The sequence below is a fragment of the Lactuca sativa genome, chromosome 8, assembly GCF_002870075.4.
Source record: "Lactuca sativa cultivar Salinas chromosome 8, Lsat_Salinas_v11, whole genome shotgun sequence".
Classification (NCBI taxonomy): Eukaryota; Viridiplantae; Streptophyta; class Magnoliopsida; order Asterales; family Asteraceae; genus Lactuca; species Lactuca sativa.
Genome location: NC_056630.2, coordinates 145,523,918 through 145,544,931, shown reverse-complemented (window position 1 = coordinate 145,544,931; position 21,014 = coordinate 145,523,918). Strand labels below are relative to the sequence as shown.

The 21,014-nt window shown below is 37.8% G+C and overlaps 2 protein-coding genes across 7 annotated transcripts; both read left to right on the top strand.

Annotated features, from left to right (window-relative positions):
* The first annotated feature begins 10,034 nt into the window (after nucleotides 1-10,034).
* On the top strand, nucleotides 10,035-14,861 carry LOC111899231 (VIN3-like protein 1). Of its 3 annotated transcripts, none has more exons than XM_023895098.2 (5): nucleotides 10,035-10,190; nucleotides 10,874-10,982; nucleotides 11,695-11,794; nucleotides 12,587-13,457; nucleotides 13,528-14,861. In XM_023895098.2, the coding sequence occupies exons 4-5, from the start codon at nucleotides 12,686-12,688 to the stop codon at nucleotides 14,592-14,594; spliced, it is 1,839 nt and encodes a 612-aa protein (XP_023750866.1). In that variant the 5' UTR covers nucleotides 10,035-10,190; nucleotides 10,874-10,982; nucleotides 11,695-11,794; nucleotides 12,587-12,685; the 3' UTR covers nucleotides 14,595-14,861. The 3 variants fall into 3 exon arrangements, with proteins under 3 accessions (XP_023750866.1, XP_023750868.1, XP_023750867.1); XM_023895099.3 differs by having other exon boundaries at nucleotides 10,059-10,190; nucleotides 10,933-10,982; XM_023895100.2 differs by lacking the exon at nucleotides 10,874-10,982 and having other exon boundaries at nucleotides 10,041-10,190.
* A 1,173-nt stretch (nucleotides 14,862-16,034) lies between these two features.
* LOC111899232 (fe-S cluster assembly factor HCF101, chloroplastic) lies at nucleotides 16,035-19,795 on the top strand. 4 transcript variants are annotated; one of them, XM_023895102.3, is made up of 16 exons: nucleotides 16,035-16,216; nucleotides 16,326-16,463; nucleotides 16,865-17,007; nucleotides 17,093-17,143; nucleotides 17,246-17,401; nucleotides 17,489-17,632; nucleotides 17,732-17,874; nucleotides 17,960-18,029; nucleotides 18,103-18,198; nucleotides 18,300-18,389; nucleotides 18,534-18,587; nucleotides 18,654-18,777; nucleotides 18,851-18,975; nucleotides 19,068-19,190; nucleotides 19,260-19,328; nucleotides 19,468-19,795. In XM_023895102.3, exons 1-16 carry the CDS (start codon nucleotides 16,150-16,152, stop codon nucleotides 19,468-19,470), a joined length of 1,596 nt encoding a protein of 531 aa, XP_023750870.1. In that variant the 5' UTR covers nucleotides 16,035-16,149; the 3' UTR covers nucleotides 19,471-19,795. The 4 variants fall into 4 exon arrangements, with proteins under 4 accessions (XP_023750870.1, XP_023750869.1, XP_042752987.1 ...); XM_023895101.3 differs by having other exon boundaries at nucleotides 16,036-16,216; nucleotides 19,481-19,795; XM_042897053.2 differs by having other exon boundaries at nucleotides 16,053-16,216; nucleotides 16,309-16,463; nucleotides 19,481-19,795.
* Nucleotides 19,796-21,014: the final 1,219 nt, after the last annotated feature.

Here is a 21,014-nt window from a genome sequence, read left to right as displayed (position 1 = left end):
AGATGCTTTGATCCAATCGAGTAGGAGAGTACCTAAGTCTTGAATTCCATGACTACCTCAAGGAATGCAGAATAGTTTCGCAATTGATGCCACCAAGGACACCACAATTGAATGGTGTAGCTGAAAGGCATAACCGAACCTTGCTAGACGTGGTTCGTTCCATGATGATTCGTTCTTCACTACCTATCTCATTTTGGGGGTACGCCTTAGAGAATGTCGCCCATATCCTTAACTTAGTCCCTATGAAGAAGGTTGCCAAAACACCTCACGAGATGTGGACAAGGAAAGCTCCCTCGTTGGAACATATCAAGGTTTGGGGTTGCGAGGCTTTCGTAAGACGAGAGACTCACGACAAGCTCGAACCTCGTAGTGAGCGGTGTATTTTCATCGGCTACCCGCAGAAATCCTTTGGATATCTCTTCTATAGACCGAGTGAAAATGTTGTCTTCGTTGCGAGGATAGGAGTTTTCTGAGAGCGAGAACTCATAAGCCAAGGAGACAGTGGGAGGCAAATCAATCTTGAAGAGATTCAAGAGCCGAGCGATGAAGGAACCTATAACGCTGGCACTCAACCCGAGGAGGAAACTCCGGTTGAACCAATTGACGAGTCATTACCTCTTAGACGTTCCGAAAGAGTTAGAGTTCAACCCCATTTTTATGGTTTTCATATTACTATGGAAGGGGATACGTTCATTAGTGATAGTAAACTAGTGAATTTAGACGAACCTAATAGCTATAAGGAAGCCATGACATGCCCGAAGTCTGCGAAATGGAAATAGGCAATGGACAGCGAGATTTAGTCCATGTACGACTACTAAGTTTGTAATTTGGTTGACCATGTACCCGAACGTAAGACGGTCAGGTGCAAGTGGATCTTCAAGAAGAAGACCGACGTGGATGGAAATGTGCACACATATAAGGCGCGATTGGTTGCGAAGGGTTTCACTCAAACTCCCAGAGTTGACTATGTTGAAACTTTCTCGCCAGTTGCCAAAATAAAGTCTATTAGGGTGATGTTGGCCATTGCTGCATTTCATGATTATGAAATATGGCAAATGGATGTCAAAACTGCTTTCCTTAATGAGACGTTGGCCGAGGATGTTTACATGGCTCAACCAGAGGGTTTTGTCAATGTGAAGCATCCCAATAGAGTGTGCAAGCTTGAGAAGTCCATTTATGGACTTAAGCAAGCGTCTCGCAGATGGAATCTTTGCTTTGATGAGAAAGTCAAAGAGTTTGGGTTTATACGAAGCGAGGATGAATCGTGTGTATATGTCAAAGACTGTGGTAGTATAGTTATCTTCCTCGTATTGTATGTCGATGACATACTAGTCATAGGAAATGACATCCCGACACTATAGGAGGTTAAGTCCTGGCTCGGGAAGTGCTTCGCTATGAAGGACCTCAGAGAGGCTTCCTATGTTTTGGGAATAAGGATAGTGAGAGACAGAAGTAAGTGACTAATAGGACTTAGTCAAAATACTTACTTGGACAAAGTACTAAAATGTTTTAGTATGGAAAACTCAAAGAAGGGAGAGTTACCGATCCAAAGTAATGCCAAGTTGAGTAAGACTCAAGGTCCGAGTACAGAAGTTGAGATAGAAGAGATGAGCCGAGTACCATACGCTTCCGTAGTTTGCTCGATTATGTATGCTATGACTTGTAATCGCCCTGATGTGGCCTTCGCTTTGAGCATGGTCAGTAGATATCAAGGGAACCATAGCAAAGCACATTAGACCGTAATAAAGAACATTCTTAAGTACCTTCGGAGGACCAAGGAATGGTTTCTGGTCCTCGGAGGGAGTGATGACTTAAAGGTGTGAGGGTATAGTGACGCCAGTTTTCAGACCGACAGAGACAACTACCGTTCACAGTCGGGCTGGGTCTTTACCCTTAATGGAGGAGCAGTGACTTGGAAAAGTTCCAAGCAGGAGACAATAGTTGATTCAGCATGTGGATCAGAATATATTGCAGCGAGCGAAGAGTCAAAGGAGGGGATATGGTTGGAGAACTTCATTGGAGACCTTGGAGTTGTGCTTGCCATAAAGGAGCCCATGGAAATTTTCTATGATAATGAAGGAGCGGTTGCCTTGACCAAGGAACCGAAGGATCATGGTAGATCTCAGCATATCGACTAAAAATATCACTTTATTCGACATCGGGTAGAAGAAGGACTCCTCGTTGTGAAGAGGGTATCGTCAGAGGATAACCCAGCAGATCCGCTTATGAAGGGACTGCGTAAGGTTAAGCACTTGCAGCATGCTAGGAGCATTGGGCTGAAGGACGATATTAGTTTAGATTAGATAGTTTAGAAACGTGTAATAGATAAATGTAATTGACATTTGATGATTAAACAAAGGAGTATTATTTATAAGTAAAGTTATTGTCTTATGTTAATTGTTTAACTATTGTTTCACTTTACATGTTTTGACTTCCTGAGTAATTGAGTTATTTAAGAATAATCGAAGTATTTGAATGGTCCACAGCCGTTCATATGTTGGAAGTAGGTATGAATGAAGATTGTCATGAATAGGTGTGTAGATTGTCTAAAAGGTATTAGACATAGAAAAAGTTTGCTACAACGTTCATGAGTGCTTATGAACAAGTTTTGAGAATTGGAATAAACCCACGCTTGCTGGAATCGCTTCATGGAATTTATCACGAGTGATCGCAAGACGATACTATCATATGGTCTTAAAACCTAGATATATGGTTTATTGTTTACTGATTGGTTGTGCATTGATAATGCGAAAATGCATCAGTAACTTGATGTCATAAAACGCATTGTTGTGTATGATTTGATTAGTGAATAGTAAATGCATATAAGTCAAAGTTTATCTGTTCCTTTTATCCTAAGAGGGCAAAAGCGATATCAGGGCCCCTCGATGATTTGATTTGACTTATGTGTCGGGCCCGGTCAGGACTGAATTGATGTGTTCAATTGAGTTCTATGTCAAATGAATCAGAGATCAAGAAACAAACTGCTGGACAATAAGTATGACTATGTTCCATTTAATAGCATCTTTGATAGATACGATTGCTAATCAGAATATGCTTACATTATAGTTACTATACTTATCCAAATAGGAGACTGTTGGATTAGTGTCTAAGCCCGTAACTATATTTGGTAAGTACTTGACCCGGTTGTGCATGATCCTTTTGGGTTGCCTTCACCAGAGCAACATGATAGGATGATTTATAAATAAAGAGGTTATTATGGTTTATTATATATATATTATATGATTAATATATTAAAGGAGAAATCATATAGTTTAATTAATATTAGACAATAATTAATTAAGAATAAATTCTGTAGCTAAAAGAGATTAATTAAATAAAGGGGACTAGAACTGTGAATTGTGATAGTTGGTTTTGGGCCGTGGATCCTTATGGATCATGGGGTGGACGAAATTAAGGTGCATGGACTCCTTTAATTCGTTCAAGCCCTAATCTAGAAGGATCCTTGGACTGCTTAAGGCCTAAGTAATCCAATTAGGGTTTCAGGTTGTAACCCTAGAAACTCAAGTATTTAAAGGACCTAGGGGCTACAGAAATCGGCTACCAGAAACCCTAAGGAGTTCCCATACCTGATTTTGTGCCTAAAACCTCTCTCCATATCATCCTCTTGCTTCTTGGTGTTTGTAAGCCACTAGAGGAGTGACAATTGTGACTCTAAGCTCAAAGGATAACAAGATTCAAGCTTCCAAGAAGAGGTAATCATCTAGATCCACTTTATCTTGTCAATTTCAAATTGTATATCATAAATCTAGGGTTTGCAAGTCTTTGATGAAAAGCATGTTCATTAGAGAAACCTAAATCCAAGCATTAGGGTTTGTATGTGCACGTAGGAATGTTCTTATGGCTTAAACCCATCCGTTTTGATTTCCCGAATAATAAAAGTATTCAAAACCTCCACAGTCGCTCATACTTTGGAAGTGAGTATGAAAGAAGACTGTCATGAATCCGTCTGTAGATTGACTAAAGCATTTAGACATAGCATAAGTTTGCTGCAGAGTCCATGAGTGCTGCTATAAGATTAGAGTATTAGATTAAACCCACACTAACTTGGATCGCTTCATGGATTTTATCACGAGTGATTGGTGAGATGGTAATATCTTATATTCTTGAAACCGAGATGTGTGAGTTGTATCTTGCGAGTCGGTTACACATTGATAATATGTAGACGCACCAGTAACTTGGTGTTATAAAATGTATTGTTGTGTGTGATTCGGGTAAGTGAGTACAAGCGAGCATTGAGTCGAAGTTTATCCGTTCCTTTTACCCAAAGTGGGATAAAAGCGATATCTTTGGGCCCCTCGATGATTTAGTGATGACACCTTAAGCGCTTGGCCAAGCCGGGACTAAGTTGATTTGTTCAACTATAGTCTGTTGTCAGTCGTTATAAATTGGAAATAGGGAAACAACACGTGAACAAAGAGTGTGATTAAAATCCATGTCTCAGTTCATACGATATCTAGAATGGAGGAATATATGATCCCTTATCTAAAGGACAGGTTACTAATAAGATCAGAGTTCGACAACGTCTTTGAGAGTTACGATTGCTAATCGGATTGTACTTGCATTTATAGTTACTAGACTTATCCAAGTGGGAGACTGTTGGATTAGTGTCTAAGCCCGTAACCATATTTGGTAAGTACTTGACCCGGTTGTGCATGAGCCTTTTGGGTTGCCTTCACCAAAACAACTTGACTGGAGAAATAATAGAGAAAGAGGTTGTTATGGTTTATTAATATATTATAAGAATAATATATTAAAAGAGAAATCATATTTGTTTAATTAACATTGGTCAATAATTAATTTTGTAATCAAAAGAATTAATTAAGAATAATATATTAAAAGAGAAATCATATTTGTTTAATGACCTTCCATATCCCTCATGCTCCATGGGTTAAAACATCCATGGAGTATCCATGGGTCACCACATGGGTTTAGCCCAACATAAAGAATTATGGATCATAAACCCACTTTTATAAGAATGAATGATTTACAAAATTAACCACTTATATTTAATTAGTCTCTTTTGATCACAAAACTAATTCCTAATTAATTCTTGATCAATACTAATTAAATAATATGATTTCATATTAATATATTAGAACTTATAATATCTTAACAGATCATAAATATCCTTTCCTCATAAGTCCATCCTTACAGATTGTTATCGTGTCATGCAACCCAAATGGACCATGCTACTCTCGGGTCAAGTACATACCAATTATAGTTATGGGCTTAGACACTAAATCCAACAATATATACTACCATACAGGCAAGTATAGTGAGTAAGCTCACATTACACAAAAGATTGATAAAACTCACACCCGAACTGCCGGAACTAGACTCCGCCTATTCATCGCACCAAGTACCCTAATTAGCAATTAGGGTAATTATCCAAACTCAACTAGTCCCAATCCAAGTCTATCAACAATTTGGGCAAAAGACCATGTTGTCCCTTCCAGGACCAAAACCCTCACAATTTGACCAAAATTCACACTCGGTCAAAAAGTCAAAGGTCAACACAGTTGACCTTACGTGCGACATACCAAGGCTCTACGCATGACGTAGAGCACAAATCCTAAAAATGAGCTCTTAGCTGGCTATGTGGGGTGTAGCCAGATTTTCGCTCAGTGTACTCAACCTAAACCCAAGTCTTAATTTTTAAGCTCTTAATCATTAAGACACTTCACGCCAACCTCAAATCTGACCCTAAAAGACATTCTAATCCATAAAGTCTCTCAACTTTATGCCTTTTCATGGCTAAAGATAGCTTAATCCCAAAAAACCTAACTTCTAAAATCACCAAAAACTCCATAACTCATGCATGGATGAAAGAAAGGACCAAGCTTGCATTTTTATGACACCATGCACTAAAAAACGTCTGAAAGGACAACTCAAATGGTCTGGAGTAGTCCATGCTCACAATGACCAAGGTATTGGGACAAAAATCTCATAAAACCCGAAACTATCTAGATCTAACAAATGAATCATCAAGGTTCAAGCTTTATACCTTCTAGAGTTGAGAAAAACAATGTAGGCTTTGGATCTATAAGCTTGAGCTTCAATAATCAACAAGCTTGGACTTCTCTTTCTTCCAAAATGCATCCAAACACATAAAAAGGCTCAAGATTTGCTATAGGGGCGAGGGTTTTGAGTTAGAGGCGCAAGAGGGGTGGAAGGCGATGTTAGGAAGAACCCCAAGGAGGTAGAGTCCTTAAATAAGGCTCAAAACCATGAAATTAAGGTTTAACACTACGATGGTACGTCCAGCGTACCATAAGTTACGTCCAACACAACCGCATAAAAATGCATCCCCCTTCTTCCAGTACGCCCAACATACTACCTAGTATACACACAACGTACTACTAGACCCTCCTTTTCCAGCTTAATTTCAAACAACCATAACTTCTTCGTTTCAACTCCGTTTTCGATGATTTTTGTATCAACAGAAAGGTATCGATGAGCTCTACAATTCTAGCTTGATAACCATGACTAAAAACATCTCGAACTAAAATCCTTAATTTATGCAAGAAGTCTAAAACATAACCTTTCTCATTTTATCCTTCAACTTCCATCAAACTATCTAAGGTTAGATCACTTATTCAACATCATACACCTCCAGTAGAGTCTAAACTCCATTCCGTTGAAGTCCAAAACCTTTACATGGTTGCATTACGATCCCCAAATCCTGAATTAAAAAACGTCCTCAAGCAGGATGGTACAACATAACTGTAATAAATTAAAGATAAAATATGAATATAGTTATATAACAAATGGCTTAGAAATAACACAAAAAGCGATCATTTAATGAAAATTTTGAAATTTATAACTATTTTGTTAAAGTCATTTTCCTAATATGTTTAGCTATTTTTAGAAACAGAACCATCCAGACCCAATTTCACGAGCCATAAATTCAAAAAATTATCAATAGAGTCTAGTTTGGAACTTGAATCTCCAATAAGCTTTAATGAAGTACAATCTGCAGTGTGGCTGTGTGGATCCGATAAATCTCCAGGTCCTGATGGATTTACTTTCGCATTTATAAGGAACTTCTGGGATAAAATTGGAAGAGACATATACATGGCAGTAAAAGATTTTGAAAGATCAGGAAATATTGATAAAGGATGTAACTCCTCATTCATTACCCTAGTTCCAAAATCAAAAGACCCCAATACATTTGATGACTACCGTCCAATAAGCCTTATTGGGAGCACGTACAAAATCATCTCTAAAGTCCTAGTAGAAAGACTGAAGAAGGTTATCCCTTTAGTCATTAGCCCCACCCAATCAGCTTTCATTAAAGACCGTTATATCCTTGACGGGCCATTAATCGTCAATGAAGTCATATCTTGGCTCAGGAAAAGCAAGTCTAAGGCATTCCTTTTCAAGGTAGATTTTGAAAAGGCATTTGATTGCCTTAATTGGGATTACTTAGACTCGGTAATGGAGCAAATGAATTTCGGGGGAAAATGGAGAAGCTGGATTAGGGGTTGCTTATCCTCAGCTAGAGCTTCAGTGATAGTAAACGGATCAACAACTAAAGAATTCAGTTTTGAAAGGGGAATACGCCAAGGTGATCCACTATCTCCCTTCCTTTTTATCATGGCTGCTGAAGGCCTAAATGTTGCTATGGAAGAAGCAATGGAGCACAGGATATTCAAAGGAATAACTCTTCCAAAATCGGGCCCAGTTCTATCTCATTTACAGTACGCAGACGATGTGATTTTCCTGGGGTCTTGGTCCACTTCCAATGCCAAGAACCTAACTAGGATATTGCGTTGTTTCGAGCTATCTTCCGGTCTCAGGATAAACATGTCAAAGAGCAAAATTTATGGTTTGGGGGTGAGCAATCTTGAAATCGAATTATTGGCTAGGAGTGTATACTGTTCTGTTGGTTGCATTCCCTTCATGTATTTGGGAATACCAGTGGGGGCAGCCATGTCAAGAATATCGCAGTGGAGCACTCTCATAAACAAATTCCAAACTAGACTATCCAAATGGAAAGCTTCATCTCTTTCCTTTGGTGGGAGGTTAACGCTATGCAAAGCAGTACTTGGAAGCCTTGGAACATATCTATTTTCCTTATATAAAGCCCCGGTAAAGATAATCCATACATTGGAAAGTTATAGAAGGCGATTCTTTTGGGGAGGCTCAACAGATATAAACAAAATGTCATGGATAGCATGGGACAAGGTTTTGGCTGGTGGTGTTGATGGGGGCCTGGGGATTGGGAGCTTGAAAGCTCAAAATTTGGCTTTATTAGGGAAGTGGTGGTGGCGTTTCAAAACAAACAAAAAAGAGTTATGGAAGGATGTCATAATAGCACTTTATGGAAATGAGGGGGGTTTCAATGCTCCCTCGAGGGCAAAGAAAAAAGGTTTTTGTTGGGGCACCATTGTCAATTTACACCACACCTTATCAAAACACGGATTAGAGTTTCAAAACCTCTTCTCTAACCAAAGTGGCGGCAGGTTCTAGAAGCTTGAGGCTTCAGGTGTATATACAATATCCTCTTTGAGATGCTACATCGACAACAAGATCCTGCCGAAATCAAACAATTGTTGGTTCTGGAATTGCCTCGTGCCTGGAAAAGTCAACATCTTAGCGTGGAGAGTTTGCCACGGTAGATTACCAACAAAAGAAAACTTATATAAAATAGGAATTGGCCCCAACCCACTATGCACCCTCTGCAACGAGCAAGTAGAATCCGAGTTCCACCTTTTCACCACATGCTCATTGACACTAAAAGTTTGGGGTGACGTTAGATCTTGGTGGTATTTGTTCCCTTCGAGTTTCCAATCGGTTTCAGAGCTACTTCACAACAAAAAAGAATTTCCATCTAGGAATGATCTAGGTCTGTTCCATGAAGCTGTAGCCTTGGTCTATATTTGGGTTATTTGGAATTTTAGGAACAAGTTGTCTCACTCAGAAAAAAGCATATCTCCTTCAGGTCTTGTTAATGATATCCAGACCTTATCATTTCTATGGATAAATGCTAGGCATAAATCTAAAAAGCTCAGATGGATAGAATGGTGCTGCAATCCAATCCAGGAGTCCGGCCTGTTGTAAAGTCCATGTGGGGTTGGGGGAGGGTCTGGGTTGGGCTGAAACTCATTTGGCGTCTTGGTACATGTCAAGTTCAGTTAAGTGTGTGTTTTGGCGTGTGTTTTCTTCACCGGGTAGACATTTTCCTAGGAATATAACTGATCTTGACATTTCTTTCGGGTTCCTTTCTAGTGTGTGGTGTCACAAATACGGGAGGGTGGGTATTTCTACCTTGGCGTGTGTTTTCTCTTTTCTGTTTGTTTATCTTGCAGGGTCTCTCAATTGGTCACTTCTTGGATGTGTGGAGGTAGACGCATAATTGTCATAAGCTTTCGACTATGTGAGCTTGGTGAATCCTCTTGGAAAATAACTTTTGGTAGCAGTCATCTGTCTAGAGGAGTAGTGTGCACCCCTGGCGAAATGGCAGCATAGGTTCTCATCACGGAGAGTCTATATTAAAGAGCTGCAGCACAACTATCCCACCCGTAAAGCTGTACTAGCCTGGTGGTGGTGCTCCCTTCAAAGGTTGATGCTGTCTCAAACATAATTGCTCAAGCCTGGAAAACTCTTGTTTAAACAATGCTTTGGTTTTCAATTAAAATGACTAGGCCAACATTAGCTTTATCTAGGATATCCTATTTGCATTTCTATCACTAATTCTCTTTGTATGCACTGTGTTTTGCCAGCTCCCTACTGGCTTTGCTTAATGAATTTTATTTTTGCCGTTAAAAAAAAAATATTAATCTTTAAAAAGATTTAATTAAGAATGAGTAATTACAAAAGCAATCAATCTGCAACAACGCGCCGCCTGATCATGTAGGAAACACGTCCCTACGATCGTAGAGTCAAATAGTTATTGCTGTACTTTTTCCGGCTCAGCATCCAACTGCTTCACTTTTCTAACTGAATCCGGTTCCTCACGCGCCCTCACTCGCGTGAATCTCACCCTACCTTTTAAGCAAGCCCCAATTAGCTTTCAACAAAAAAAACCCAAATTGAACACAATTCCTCACAATCAACAAACACAAGATTATAAATTCCATTTTCTCCCCTCTCCTTGCGTACCAAAGCCTCCCGTTTCCATAAATAAAAACCCTAATTTCCTCCCTGATCGCACACATTCTTCACAGGTATCTTCTCTTTGATCTACTACCATCTTCATAGCACACATACGTATATGTTCATAGAGTTTTCGTGTTTTTCTAGAACTCGTATTCACGGGGTTTTATGTGTTCAGATCCGCCACTTTTTTAATTTTTCGATTACGATTTGTTTAACGATAGTGTAGCTTCTTCATGTTTGAAGTTTTAATTTCTGCAATTGTGGTGTCCTGCTGTTATGTTTTGCCACCTGTTGTTTGGACTGCTGTTCTGATATATCAATGCGTTTTTTCTTTCTCGAAAGAATGGTTTTATTAATGTTCTTTCTTTTGTGTCTAAGATTCAACAATGTATGAAGAGGAATTGAACAAAATGTGATTCTTTTTCTTCTTTGGTTATTTGGAGCCTGTGATTGTAAGTAGGAGCCTGTCTGTGTTAAAACGTTAAGGGCTGAATGATCAGGCATTGCATTTAGTTGGTAAGATTCATAGCAAGAAATTTGAGCACTTTATTTATAAGTAAAAGGAATCGCTAGTTATATCTTGGTTCAGACCCCTTACTAACATCCATTCATCTCATTAAAACTTGCCAGAGATATTCTGAGAAAACTTCAAAGTGATATGTCTGAATGAGTTCAACATTGTTTAATTTCTTTTCTTTCATTTAGGAAGTTATGTTTTGATAAATCCTTTTTCACATTGAACACTGTATAGTTAGGATTCAGGGTAAGGACGTAAGGTGATGCTGAGATTTTGATGCTATATCATCACAGGGAGGGTTACTTGAGCATCATGGACATGGGGGATAAACTTGTTGCTAAAGGTGATGCTTTAATCTGGATTTTGATCTTCCTATGTCTTTTGTAACCCTTTGATTGAACATATGTAGCCTCTTTTTCACATTCGCCAAGTAACCAACCTTTCTCATTTGCATGTTGATATGCATCGAGCCTTTTGTTAGTTAATTGGGAAACTGGATACGATGATTATGATTGTGAACACGTGGTTTGCTTTGATTTTTTTTCTTAATTCGTCAGAAATAACTTTAAGCCCCGAATATCGACCTAATTAATGCCATAATTGCTATATAATAGTTGCTGTTGAGGCCTTATAGGGCTAAAATCAAAACCCTAAGGAAGCACAACAACACCAACGTCACTCCTTCATCGTTATCTTTTGATATTTTGTAACAAAATTCCTGTCCCAAATCTTTGTGAACCAGATTTTGATAAATCTTCGAGGTTTAAAATATCTCTTTACGCATTCCCATGAGCAGTTTTTCTTCATAATTTGACTTCGACAAAGTTCTTAACCTTTTCTATTGCTTAATTAACTTCTGAATCTGTAAAAGATATAAGCAAATATGTTACACTAGATTCTGATATCTGGTAAGCAGAGAGATGGATTGTGTTGTCTGTTATTATTAGCTCAAAGATCGTATCATAGACTGTTCTTGTTTTCTTTAATTAAAGTAAATCCCTTTTGTGTTTTTTTATACTTCTCATTCTGATCATACTGTGAGATGTAAATTGCAGGATTATTTTCCCTCATTCTCAACAACATAGGAAGCGAAGAGCATTGCTGTTCTGCTGTGAGTGCTAAATCTGCAGCTATGGGGAATCACTAAGATCTACAGTAAGTCCCCAAGTCCTTTTTTTTTTCTTTCATTTTATGAACATAGTAGATTGGTTTAAAAAATGTCATCAAAGATGTGTCGTATTCAATGTAAAACCTCGGAGCATGAGATTGTTTTACTTGTTAAGATTTTGGAGCATAATGATGATTCTGCTTCTGTTGATTTTAGGTAGTGTTTGGTAATTAGGGAAGGAATGGAATGAGAAAACCTATTTGTTTTGTCCAATGGATTGGAATAGATCATTCCTAAGGAATATGATTCTGGACCATTTTGTTAATTTTCATTCCTTAGCCCTATGTTTTTTTCTTACTAGTTTTTTTAATCTTCATTCCATCATGGAATGGAATGAAAAACTACAACATAACCCATTTTTGTCTTTTCGAAAAAACCCGTTAATTTAAGTAATAATTGTTTTTAGGGTTAATATCGCAAACAGTAAAGAACTATTTTTTACAAAATACTACTGATTTAATAAATACCATACATGAAAGGGTAACGAAGTTTTTGTTTTTGTTCGCAAAATACCATTAAAATCATTGAAATAATGGAATTTTGTGAACATAAACTTATAATTGCTTATAAACGGTGTTAAAATTATACATTGTATTTACATAAAAAAAAGTTCATATGAAAATTAATCTCATTCCTACCACCCAACCAAACATGAGCATGAGCATGGAATGTAATCACTCATTCCATTATATATTCCATTCCATTCCAACCAAAACAGAAAGACATTGTATCTTGTTTATTCTTACTATTTCTTCTACTTTATGCTTTTCAAAAAACAGACCCTGACATGATGCTTGAAGAAGTCTAGAAGAGTTTTTGAAGTCTGGTGATCTCCTTTGTATTTTCTTTGAAGCAATCTAACCAAATCATCAAGAAAGATGAACAAGAAACCTTCAAAGAATCAGGATTCCAAGAAGACATCCTCAAGTCCTAAAAGCCAGCAGCAATCTTCAAGAAAACAAAACAGAAAAGGGGAAAACCCAATTCGAATTCCACCAATCACAGAGCCATGTTCCGATTCCAGATGCTCAAGCACATGGATCTGCAGAAACTCTGCCTGTAGGGCTACACTCTCCATTGTCGACACCTTCTGCAAGCGTTGTTCATGCTGCATTTGCCATTTATTCGACGACAACAAAGACCCAAGTCTTTGGTTACAATGCACATCAGAATCCGATTCCCTTTCCGTTTCCCAATCAGCAGAATCATGTGGCTTATCTTGCCACATCGAGTGCGCCCTCCAGCGTCGCAAGGTAGGCGTCGTTGACCTAGGTCAACTCATGCAGCTCGACGGAAGTTATTGTTGCGCTTCATGTGGGAAGGTCTCAGGGATACTTGGATACTGGAAGAAGCAGCTCACGATTGCTAAAGACGCCCGCCGTGTCGACAGCCTTTGCTACCGGATTTATTTAAGCTTCCGCCTCTTCGATGGCACATCAAGGTTTCACGAACTTCACGAAATAGTCAAAGAAGCGAAGACCAAATTGGAAACCGAGGTGGGCCCACTCAGCGGTGTCTCCGCCAAGATGGCACGTGGCATCGTAAGCAGACTCTCCGTCGCCGGTGAAGTCCAATCACTCTGTAACACCGCCATTCAGAAAGCCGATGAAATTTCCTCCACAGTTTCTCTCGCAGCCCTAGATATTAAAGGTACGTGACTGTTATATGTTCTTTTCGTATAATTCTCCTTCTCAATTCCTTTTTTTTAAACACTTTTCAGAAGGTTCTCTCCCCGCTGCTTGCAAGTTCATCTTCGAAGAAGTAACACCTTTTTCCGTAGTGCTCGTTTTAATCGAACTATCTACAGCTTCATGTAGCGATATAATCGGATTCAAATTATGGTACTCCAAAACGGCAGAAGAAACACACACAAACACAAAAGATCCCGTTTCAACTTTTCCTCGATCTCAACGACGAATCCTGATTTCAAACTTACAGCCGTGCACCGAATACTCGTTTAGGATCGTGTCCTACACAGCAACCGGCGATTTAGGACACTCGGAGGCCAAATGTTTCACTAAAAGCGTGGAAATCCTTCACAAAAACCCCGATCGGGTTACGATTCCTCGCGACGAAGGAACCTCCGGCACCAAAGACGTGGAATCCGACTCCGGATTTAAAGTCCGTGACCTCGGGAAAATCCTCCGGTTAGCTTGGATCGAAGAACGAGGCTATCTAGACGATATAACCGGTTCGGATCTGAGTCGACTCAGTCAGATCATGAAACCAGAAGCTTCAAAACCCGATGAACCGCCGTCTGCTTCACGTGCGCTCGACTTGAACGTCGCTACAGTTCCCGATTTGAACGAAGAGTTGGCTCCGGTGAACGAGTCGTCTAATGCTGACGTGGATCACGGTAGCGGCGGATCTGAAAACTGGGCGCATCCTCATGGGGCCAATGGGAATGGGGAAGTGCCAACTGTGGAGTCGCGTGCTGACGTGTCTCGGAAGAGGCCAGGTAGGACAGAGGTGAATGACTGCGATACGAACAGTGCGAGTGCGTTGATAAACATGTCGCCGGGTGATTTGGATGGAAACTTTGAGTACTGTGTGAAGATGATTCGCTGGCTGGAATGTGAAGGGTATATAAAGCAAGAGTTTAGGTTAAAACTGCTGACATGGTTTAGTTTGAGGTCAACAGAACAGGAAAGGAGAGTGGTCAACACTTTTATACAAACACTCATGGATGATCCCAGTAGCTTAGCTGGACAGTTGGTTGATTCGTTTGCTGATATTATAAACAACAAGAGGCCTAGAAATGGGTTTTGCAGTAAATTGTGGCATTAAGAGGGACAAACAAAGTTGTCATTGGTGGATCGTTTTAGCTCATTTCTTGGTATATCCATTTTTTCAAATGCTAGAGCAGGATACCCTCGTAATTTCGTAGCAATTTGAATCAATTTATTAAGTTTATTCGTCATTTTACAATTTACATTTCGAAGGTATTTGTTTCATTATGTAACCAACGTATCTAGTCGGTTTTACCTTGTGTTAGTCACACAAGCATTTATGACTGCTTAATTTCCTTACTAAAATGCTTGGTTAATTAATTTACATCGATTGCGTTATGTGGATGTTTGGGATAACTTTTTGAAATACCTTATTAGTTTTTAGCTTTTCAAAAAGCTAATAAGCTAAATATTTAAAAAGTGTTTTTAAAACAGGTTTTTAGATAGGAAAAAATAAAGCTTTTAAAACTGAAAAATCATAGCTTTTTAAGCAATTTTACTCTTAAAAAACAGCTTTATTTATCCAAACACTTTTTAAAATAAGCTTTTCTTAAAAAACATAAGCTAACAAATATATGTATATATTTTTTTAAATCACTTTTCTGCTAAAAGCTAAACCAAATATGTCGTATATTTTAAGTAAAGTCAGTTAAGTGATCCATGAAAAATCAAAATGTTTATAGCCAATGGTAACTGTGTTGACGTGATGTCTCTCTTGTTGACATGACATTTTTTTTGTCTATGTGACTGAGGGTTAAAGAGAATAAAGTTGGAAGAAATGATATCATAAGAATTACACTTCCTTTTCATGACATCTTTTGGTCTATGTGATCGAGGGTTAAAGAGAATAAGATCGGAGGGAATGGTATCATAAGAATTACGCTAGAATAAGGTTGAAGAAATTGTATCATAAGAATTACGTTTCCTTCTCTAACATGTAGGAGCCACATAGATGCCACATCATTTATACTTTTATGTGGATTTTTTACTACAACCATGGTAGAGAAAAAGAGATAAAAACACATGAAGGAAGAGAGAGAAAAAATGAGTGTGATAGATTTTTTTTAGGGGGAGGGGGTGAGGGCAATGTTTCCCCTACCTATTCAATCCCTTGAGCTTAAATGACTCCCAAAATCATATGGTTGCTAATTAAGTCATATAATTAAGTTAAAACCGATCGCGTCTGATCATCTCATTAGACCTAGTAAAAAAACATAATAAATTTTTTTAATTATCGAATGAAACTGAATCAAACCAAACCCAATAAAACCATATCAAACATGTCCGTGACCTTCTTTAAAATATGTATAATGGATAGTTTTGCTAGAAAACTTTATGTTGTGTATTTAAGTTCAATCAATGAAAGTTCAGGGGTACATTTGAAATTAAAAAGAACCGTGGTATATAACAAAACCAATTAAAGTTTAGGGGCGCATTTAAAACTAATAAAACTTTGGGTAATCAGTGGTGGCCAGAAACTCCACAACGATCCCATAACGAGCGAATTTTTTGAGTCGGATGACACCAAAATGTGAGGCTCACAAGTATCACCAGACTCCCTTCAATCCTCTTTCTCTCTCTCTCTCTCTCACACACGCGCGCAGGGAGAAGACATGCGGCTTCTTCAAGCTCCAGCTTCTGTGTACGTGACTTCACAATGCTCAAAGTCTCAATCCAAAGGTAGTACCTTTTAGTCTCTGTATAAACACTGCCTGTGTGGTTTGTAGTTGTTGATGCAGTTTTAAGCTTTAATTGTTGGATATTTGAAGTAGAGAAACTCTAATTTTAGGTGGAAATTTTCTGGAGAGACGTATTCTGCAATCCGCCATTAACGAGTCTCTTTTCTCCCGAAGAATTGTACGACAACGATTTTGTGTAAAACGTAGGACCGTGAATCCTGTTTCTGCTACAGCTGCTTCTCTTGAAGGTGAGTGCGATTTTTAATTTTTACTCATTTTGTCCTCGGAATTTGCTTGGTGGAAAGTAACTTAGTTTCCCTTAAAGGTAATCAAGTGGATAAATTTTGAAACGAAGTGATTTCCGAGGGTTAAACTAGCTTTGCCTTTGATTAAGAGTTAAATTTGTTAAGATAAAGTTCGGATTAAAGTCTAGTTTGGTTCTTTACTAGGTGCTGTGTTAGGCAAACCACTAATAAGTTTCAAGTTCAGCATCAAAACTTTGATTTTAGAGTAGATAGTATATACGTGATTATTGACAACTACGTAGCAGAAATCAGATTCTGATGATCGACCTCCATGTTATATCGTTCATTTTCTTTTATTGATCCATTCACTACCTGATATACATATCTTACTGTGCTGTTTGTAGCTGATGCTTCATCACTATTGACAATAGAAGCTGAAAACGATGTGTTAAAAGCCTTATCTCAGATTATTGATCCAGACTTTGGGACAGACATTGTCTCATGTGGATTTGTGAAGGACTTACATGTTGATGATGCTTCAGGAGAGGTGTTTTAGAACAGAATGTAATGAGTTCCATACAGACAACACATAAAGATTTTTAACCTCACTCAACATTCAATTTCTATCTCAGGTTTCATTTCGGTTGGAGCTCACAACACCAGCATGTCCAGTCAAGGATATGGTAATTAAAACACAAACATCAATCTTTAATGAACAAATTTTAGATCTATTATATTTTCCAGTAATAAGAGAATCAAGTAAAGTATCTTTTTTGTAATTGCAGTTTGAACAGAAGGCTAATGAGGTTGTATCAGCTCTTCCCTGGGTCAAAAATGTCAAAGTGACAATGTCAGCGCAACCTGCAAAGCAGATTTATGCATCACAACTTCCTGCTGGGCTACAGACAATATCAAACATAATTGCAGTTTCAAGTTGCAAGGTCACAACTTTCCTAATATACACTTTTTCTATTAACTGCATTTCAGGACTAATTATTCAGGGTAAACATCATTTGTAATAACTGTAGGGAGGTGTGGGAAAATCAACTGTGGCTGTAAACCTGGCATACACTTTGGCTGGAATGGGTGCTAGAGTCGGAATCTTTGATGCCGATGTTTATGGTCCTAGTTTGCCAACTATGGTCTCCCCTGAAAACCGACTTCTTGAAATGGTAATGTAATTATTACTATCATCATTCATTTAAAAAGGTATGATTCAATGTATTGGTGTAAATGTGATGTGAAAGTATTGTTAATTTGTTATATTCTAGAATCCAGAAAAAAAGACCATTATTCCAACAGAATACATGGGAGTCAAAATGGTATCCTTTGGATTTGCTGGACAAGGGCGTGCAATTATGCGGGGTCCAATGGTTTCTGGAGTCATCAACCAACTACTAACTACTACAGAGTGGTATTACACATTACACAATTACTATTTACTATTACATTCTTCCTATTAATTTCAACTTTCAATAACAAGTACAGATAATGAACAGGGGAGAGCTTGACTATCTTGTTATTGACATGCCACCTGGCACCGGTGATATTCAACTTACCTTATGCCAGGTTCTTCTTCTTTCATTATGTTTATAATATTTCTTATTACATTTTTTTTTTAAATTCTAACTTGAACTTACAGGTAGTCCCTCTGACTGCTGCTGTGATAGTTACTACTCCTCAGAAACTTGCATTCATTGATGTCGCGAAAGGAGTCCGCATGTTTTCAAAGCTCAAGGTGTGTAATGTGTAATGTGTAATGTGTTTCCTTTAAAAGTGTTTATTTATATAATTATATATAATCCTGCCAACCTGGCAACCTTTTGTGTATGCTGTCAGGTACCATGTGTTGCTGTTGTTGAGAACATGTGTCATTTTGATGCGGATGGAAAACGATTTTATCCCTTTGGTAGAGGATCAGGCGCACAGGTAAGAAAAACCTTGACTAAATAATAATACTAAACAACCAGCTAGTGGGCCACTGTGTACTTGATTTATCTGACACGGGGTCAGACAGTGTAAGGGGTTGGTGGAAGAATAACACTTTTAACAGAGACCATATTGTGGCTGCAGGTTGTGGAGCAGTTTGGAATCCCTCATTTGTTTGACCTTCCAATCAGACCAACTGTAAGAATTTTTTAACACTATAATTAATTTGTGTAAAAAAAAAAGATAAATTTTAGATTTTGACAGCTGTCTGCTTCCGGGGATAGTGGAATACCTGAAGTGGTGGCTGATCCTCAGGGCGAAGTCGCTGACATATTTCAAAATCTAGGAGTTTGTGTGGTACAACAATGTGCAAAGATCCGCCAACAAGGTATGTTGGATTTATTTTACTCCAAATTGTTTTTTAATTTATTTCCCTGAATGATGACGTGGAATTTTCACAGTATCAACTGCTGTGATGTATGACAAGTCTATTAAGGCAATCAAGGTGAAAGTGCCTGATTCAAACGAAGAGTTTCTTCTACACCCTGCAACTGTTCGACGAAATGACCGTTCTGCCCAAAGTGTGGTATGTAATCTTTCATTTCTTGATGCTACAGCATTGTACTTTAAAAAATAAAATTAGGTGAATTGGTGAATATTGTTATTTGTGGGAGACAGGATGAATGGACAGGGGATCAAAAATTACAATATGGTGATGTTCCAGAAGACATAGAACCTGAAGAAATTCGACCCATGGGAAACTATGCAGTTTCTATTACATGGCCAGATGGCTTTAGTCAGGTACCTCCACTTTCTCATACAATTTTTTTACTTAAAACAGTATTTTTGATGCCATGCTATGCTATTTAGATTGCTCCTTATGATCAGCTACAAACAATGGAACGGTTGGTTGATGTACCCCAAACAGTATCCGCGCAGGTTAGAATGCCAGAATAGGTTGTACTGTGTTTGGTGTGACTGGACTGATGTCAGTTGATGAGTCAAACACAGTACAATTTGTTATGACTTGTATGCTCACTAGTCACTATATCTGATTAAAATTTTAAAGTGTATTTAGTGAACTTTTGTAGGCGAGGTGAAGTTGAGGTAGATATTAGAGACTCTCAAGATTCTTAATGTCGAACAGTCGAAGCTTAAGTTATTTTATGTCCGAGAAGTGAACACCATACAAGAAATGGATGATATGAGAATATATTCCATTTTAATTTTTTTTTTGATGTACGATATGTACATATTTGTGTTTATCCTTGTAGCTCCCAAGAGTGTTGTACTTTGCGAACCCCTACATGGTTCACATCATGTTATTTCTTCAATGATATTTTGTAAACACATGTTGAAGAAACTGTAAACTAATACAATCTAGAGAGAAAACAGTTGGGGTTTTATTACATAGAGAAATTTTAATTACAAGAGAAATAAAGACTATAAAAAAACTATTTAGGGTTAACCTAGCTAAAATCCTAAATAAAACTCAAAATACAAAATGAACCCAATAACTTATATCCTATAACTTTTTATAGCTTATATTTTATGAAGCAGTTTTTTTTTTTTTTTTTTTTTTTTTTTTTTTTTTTCAATTAAAACCACGAAACGAGACATTCATTTGTGGTCATCTGCATTGCACATGTCTTTCATTGTTTGCATTGTAATTCATATATATTTATTTTGAGGTCAAATTAGGACGAAGATAATTGACAATATGATGTGAAAAGAGAGTTTTGATATCAAGCTTACACTTTTTGATACATAAATGCAATTGTCCATAGACAATGTATCTTCATCACGCAACCAAATCTAACACCCACCGTCTAATAAATGATCTCACCTATCTTATATTGCTACCATTCATGACGATTTATAGTTGTCATAATTTAAAAAAGGTTCTCCTGATATATCTACTACAAAAAAAAAAAAATCTAATGTGAAAAGAAAACCTAGATAATGTTCTAAATTAGGAGTCCGATTTCATACGTCTCTTACTGACATTTTATCACTACTTTATGAAACTTTCATGTCTTTTTCAATATGTCCAAGTATACGGGAAATGAGAGCTAACAACAAAAGACACCTTTATGTGTATCTGTGTATTCTCACGAATATAACTTATACGCCACACAATTATTTGATTCTCAATGCAAAGTAATACAAAATCACTGGATAACAAGCTTCAATAAATTTAAAAATTTAAAATTTGAAGCTTAAACTAGGCAATAATGTTTTTCCCTTTATCATACCATAACAATATTTCTATAATAACCCATTTTATCTTAAAACCGGGTTTATAGTCTTCTTTACCACAATTATTTTGTATGATCTGATGTGACAAGGGCATCAGAATGTGCCACAGGTCCTGTGGCATACCAGGTTTCACCCTTGGCATGCACCGATTTGGTGCCGTTCACGACACATATTTGCGGTTTATTTCTCTTCCTCTCGTCCTCTTTTCCATTTTTTTTCTTTCTTGCCACCACCACCACTCCATGAAAATGCAAAGAATGATATGGTTGAGCTTAGACCTGACAATGGAGCGGGTTTGAAGCAGATCAGCCTTGATCCAAACCCATTAAGCAATTTTCAAATGTTGATCCAAACCCGACCCGTAAC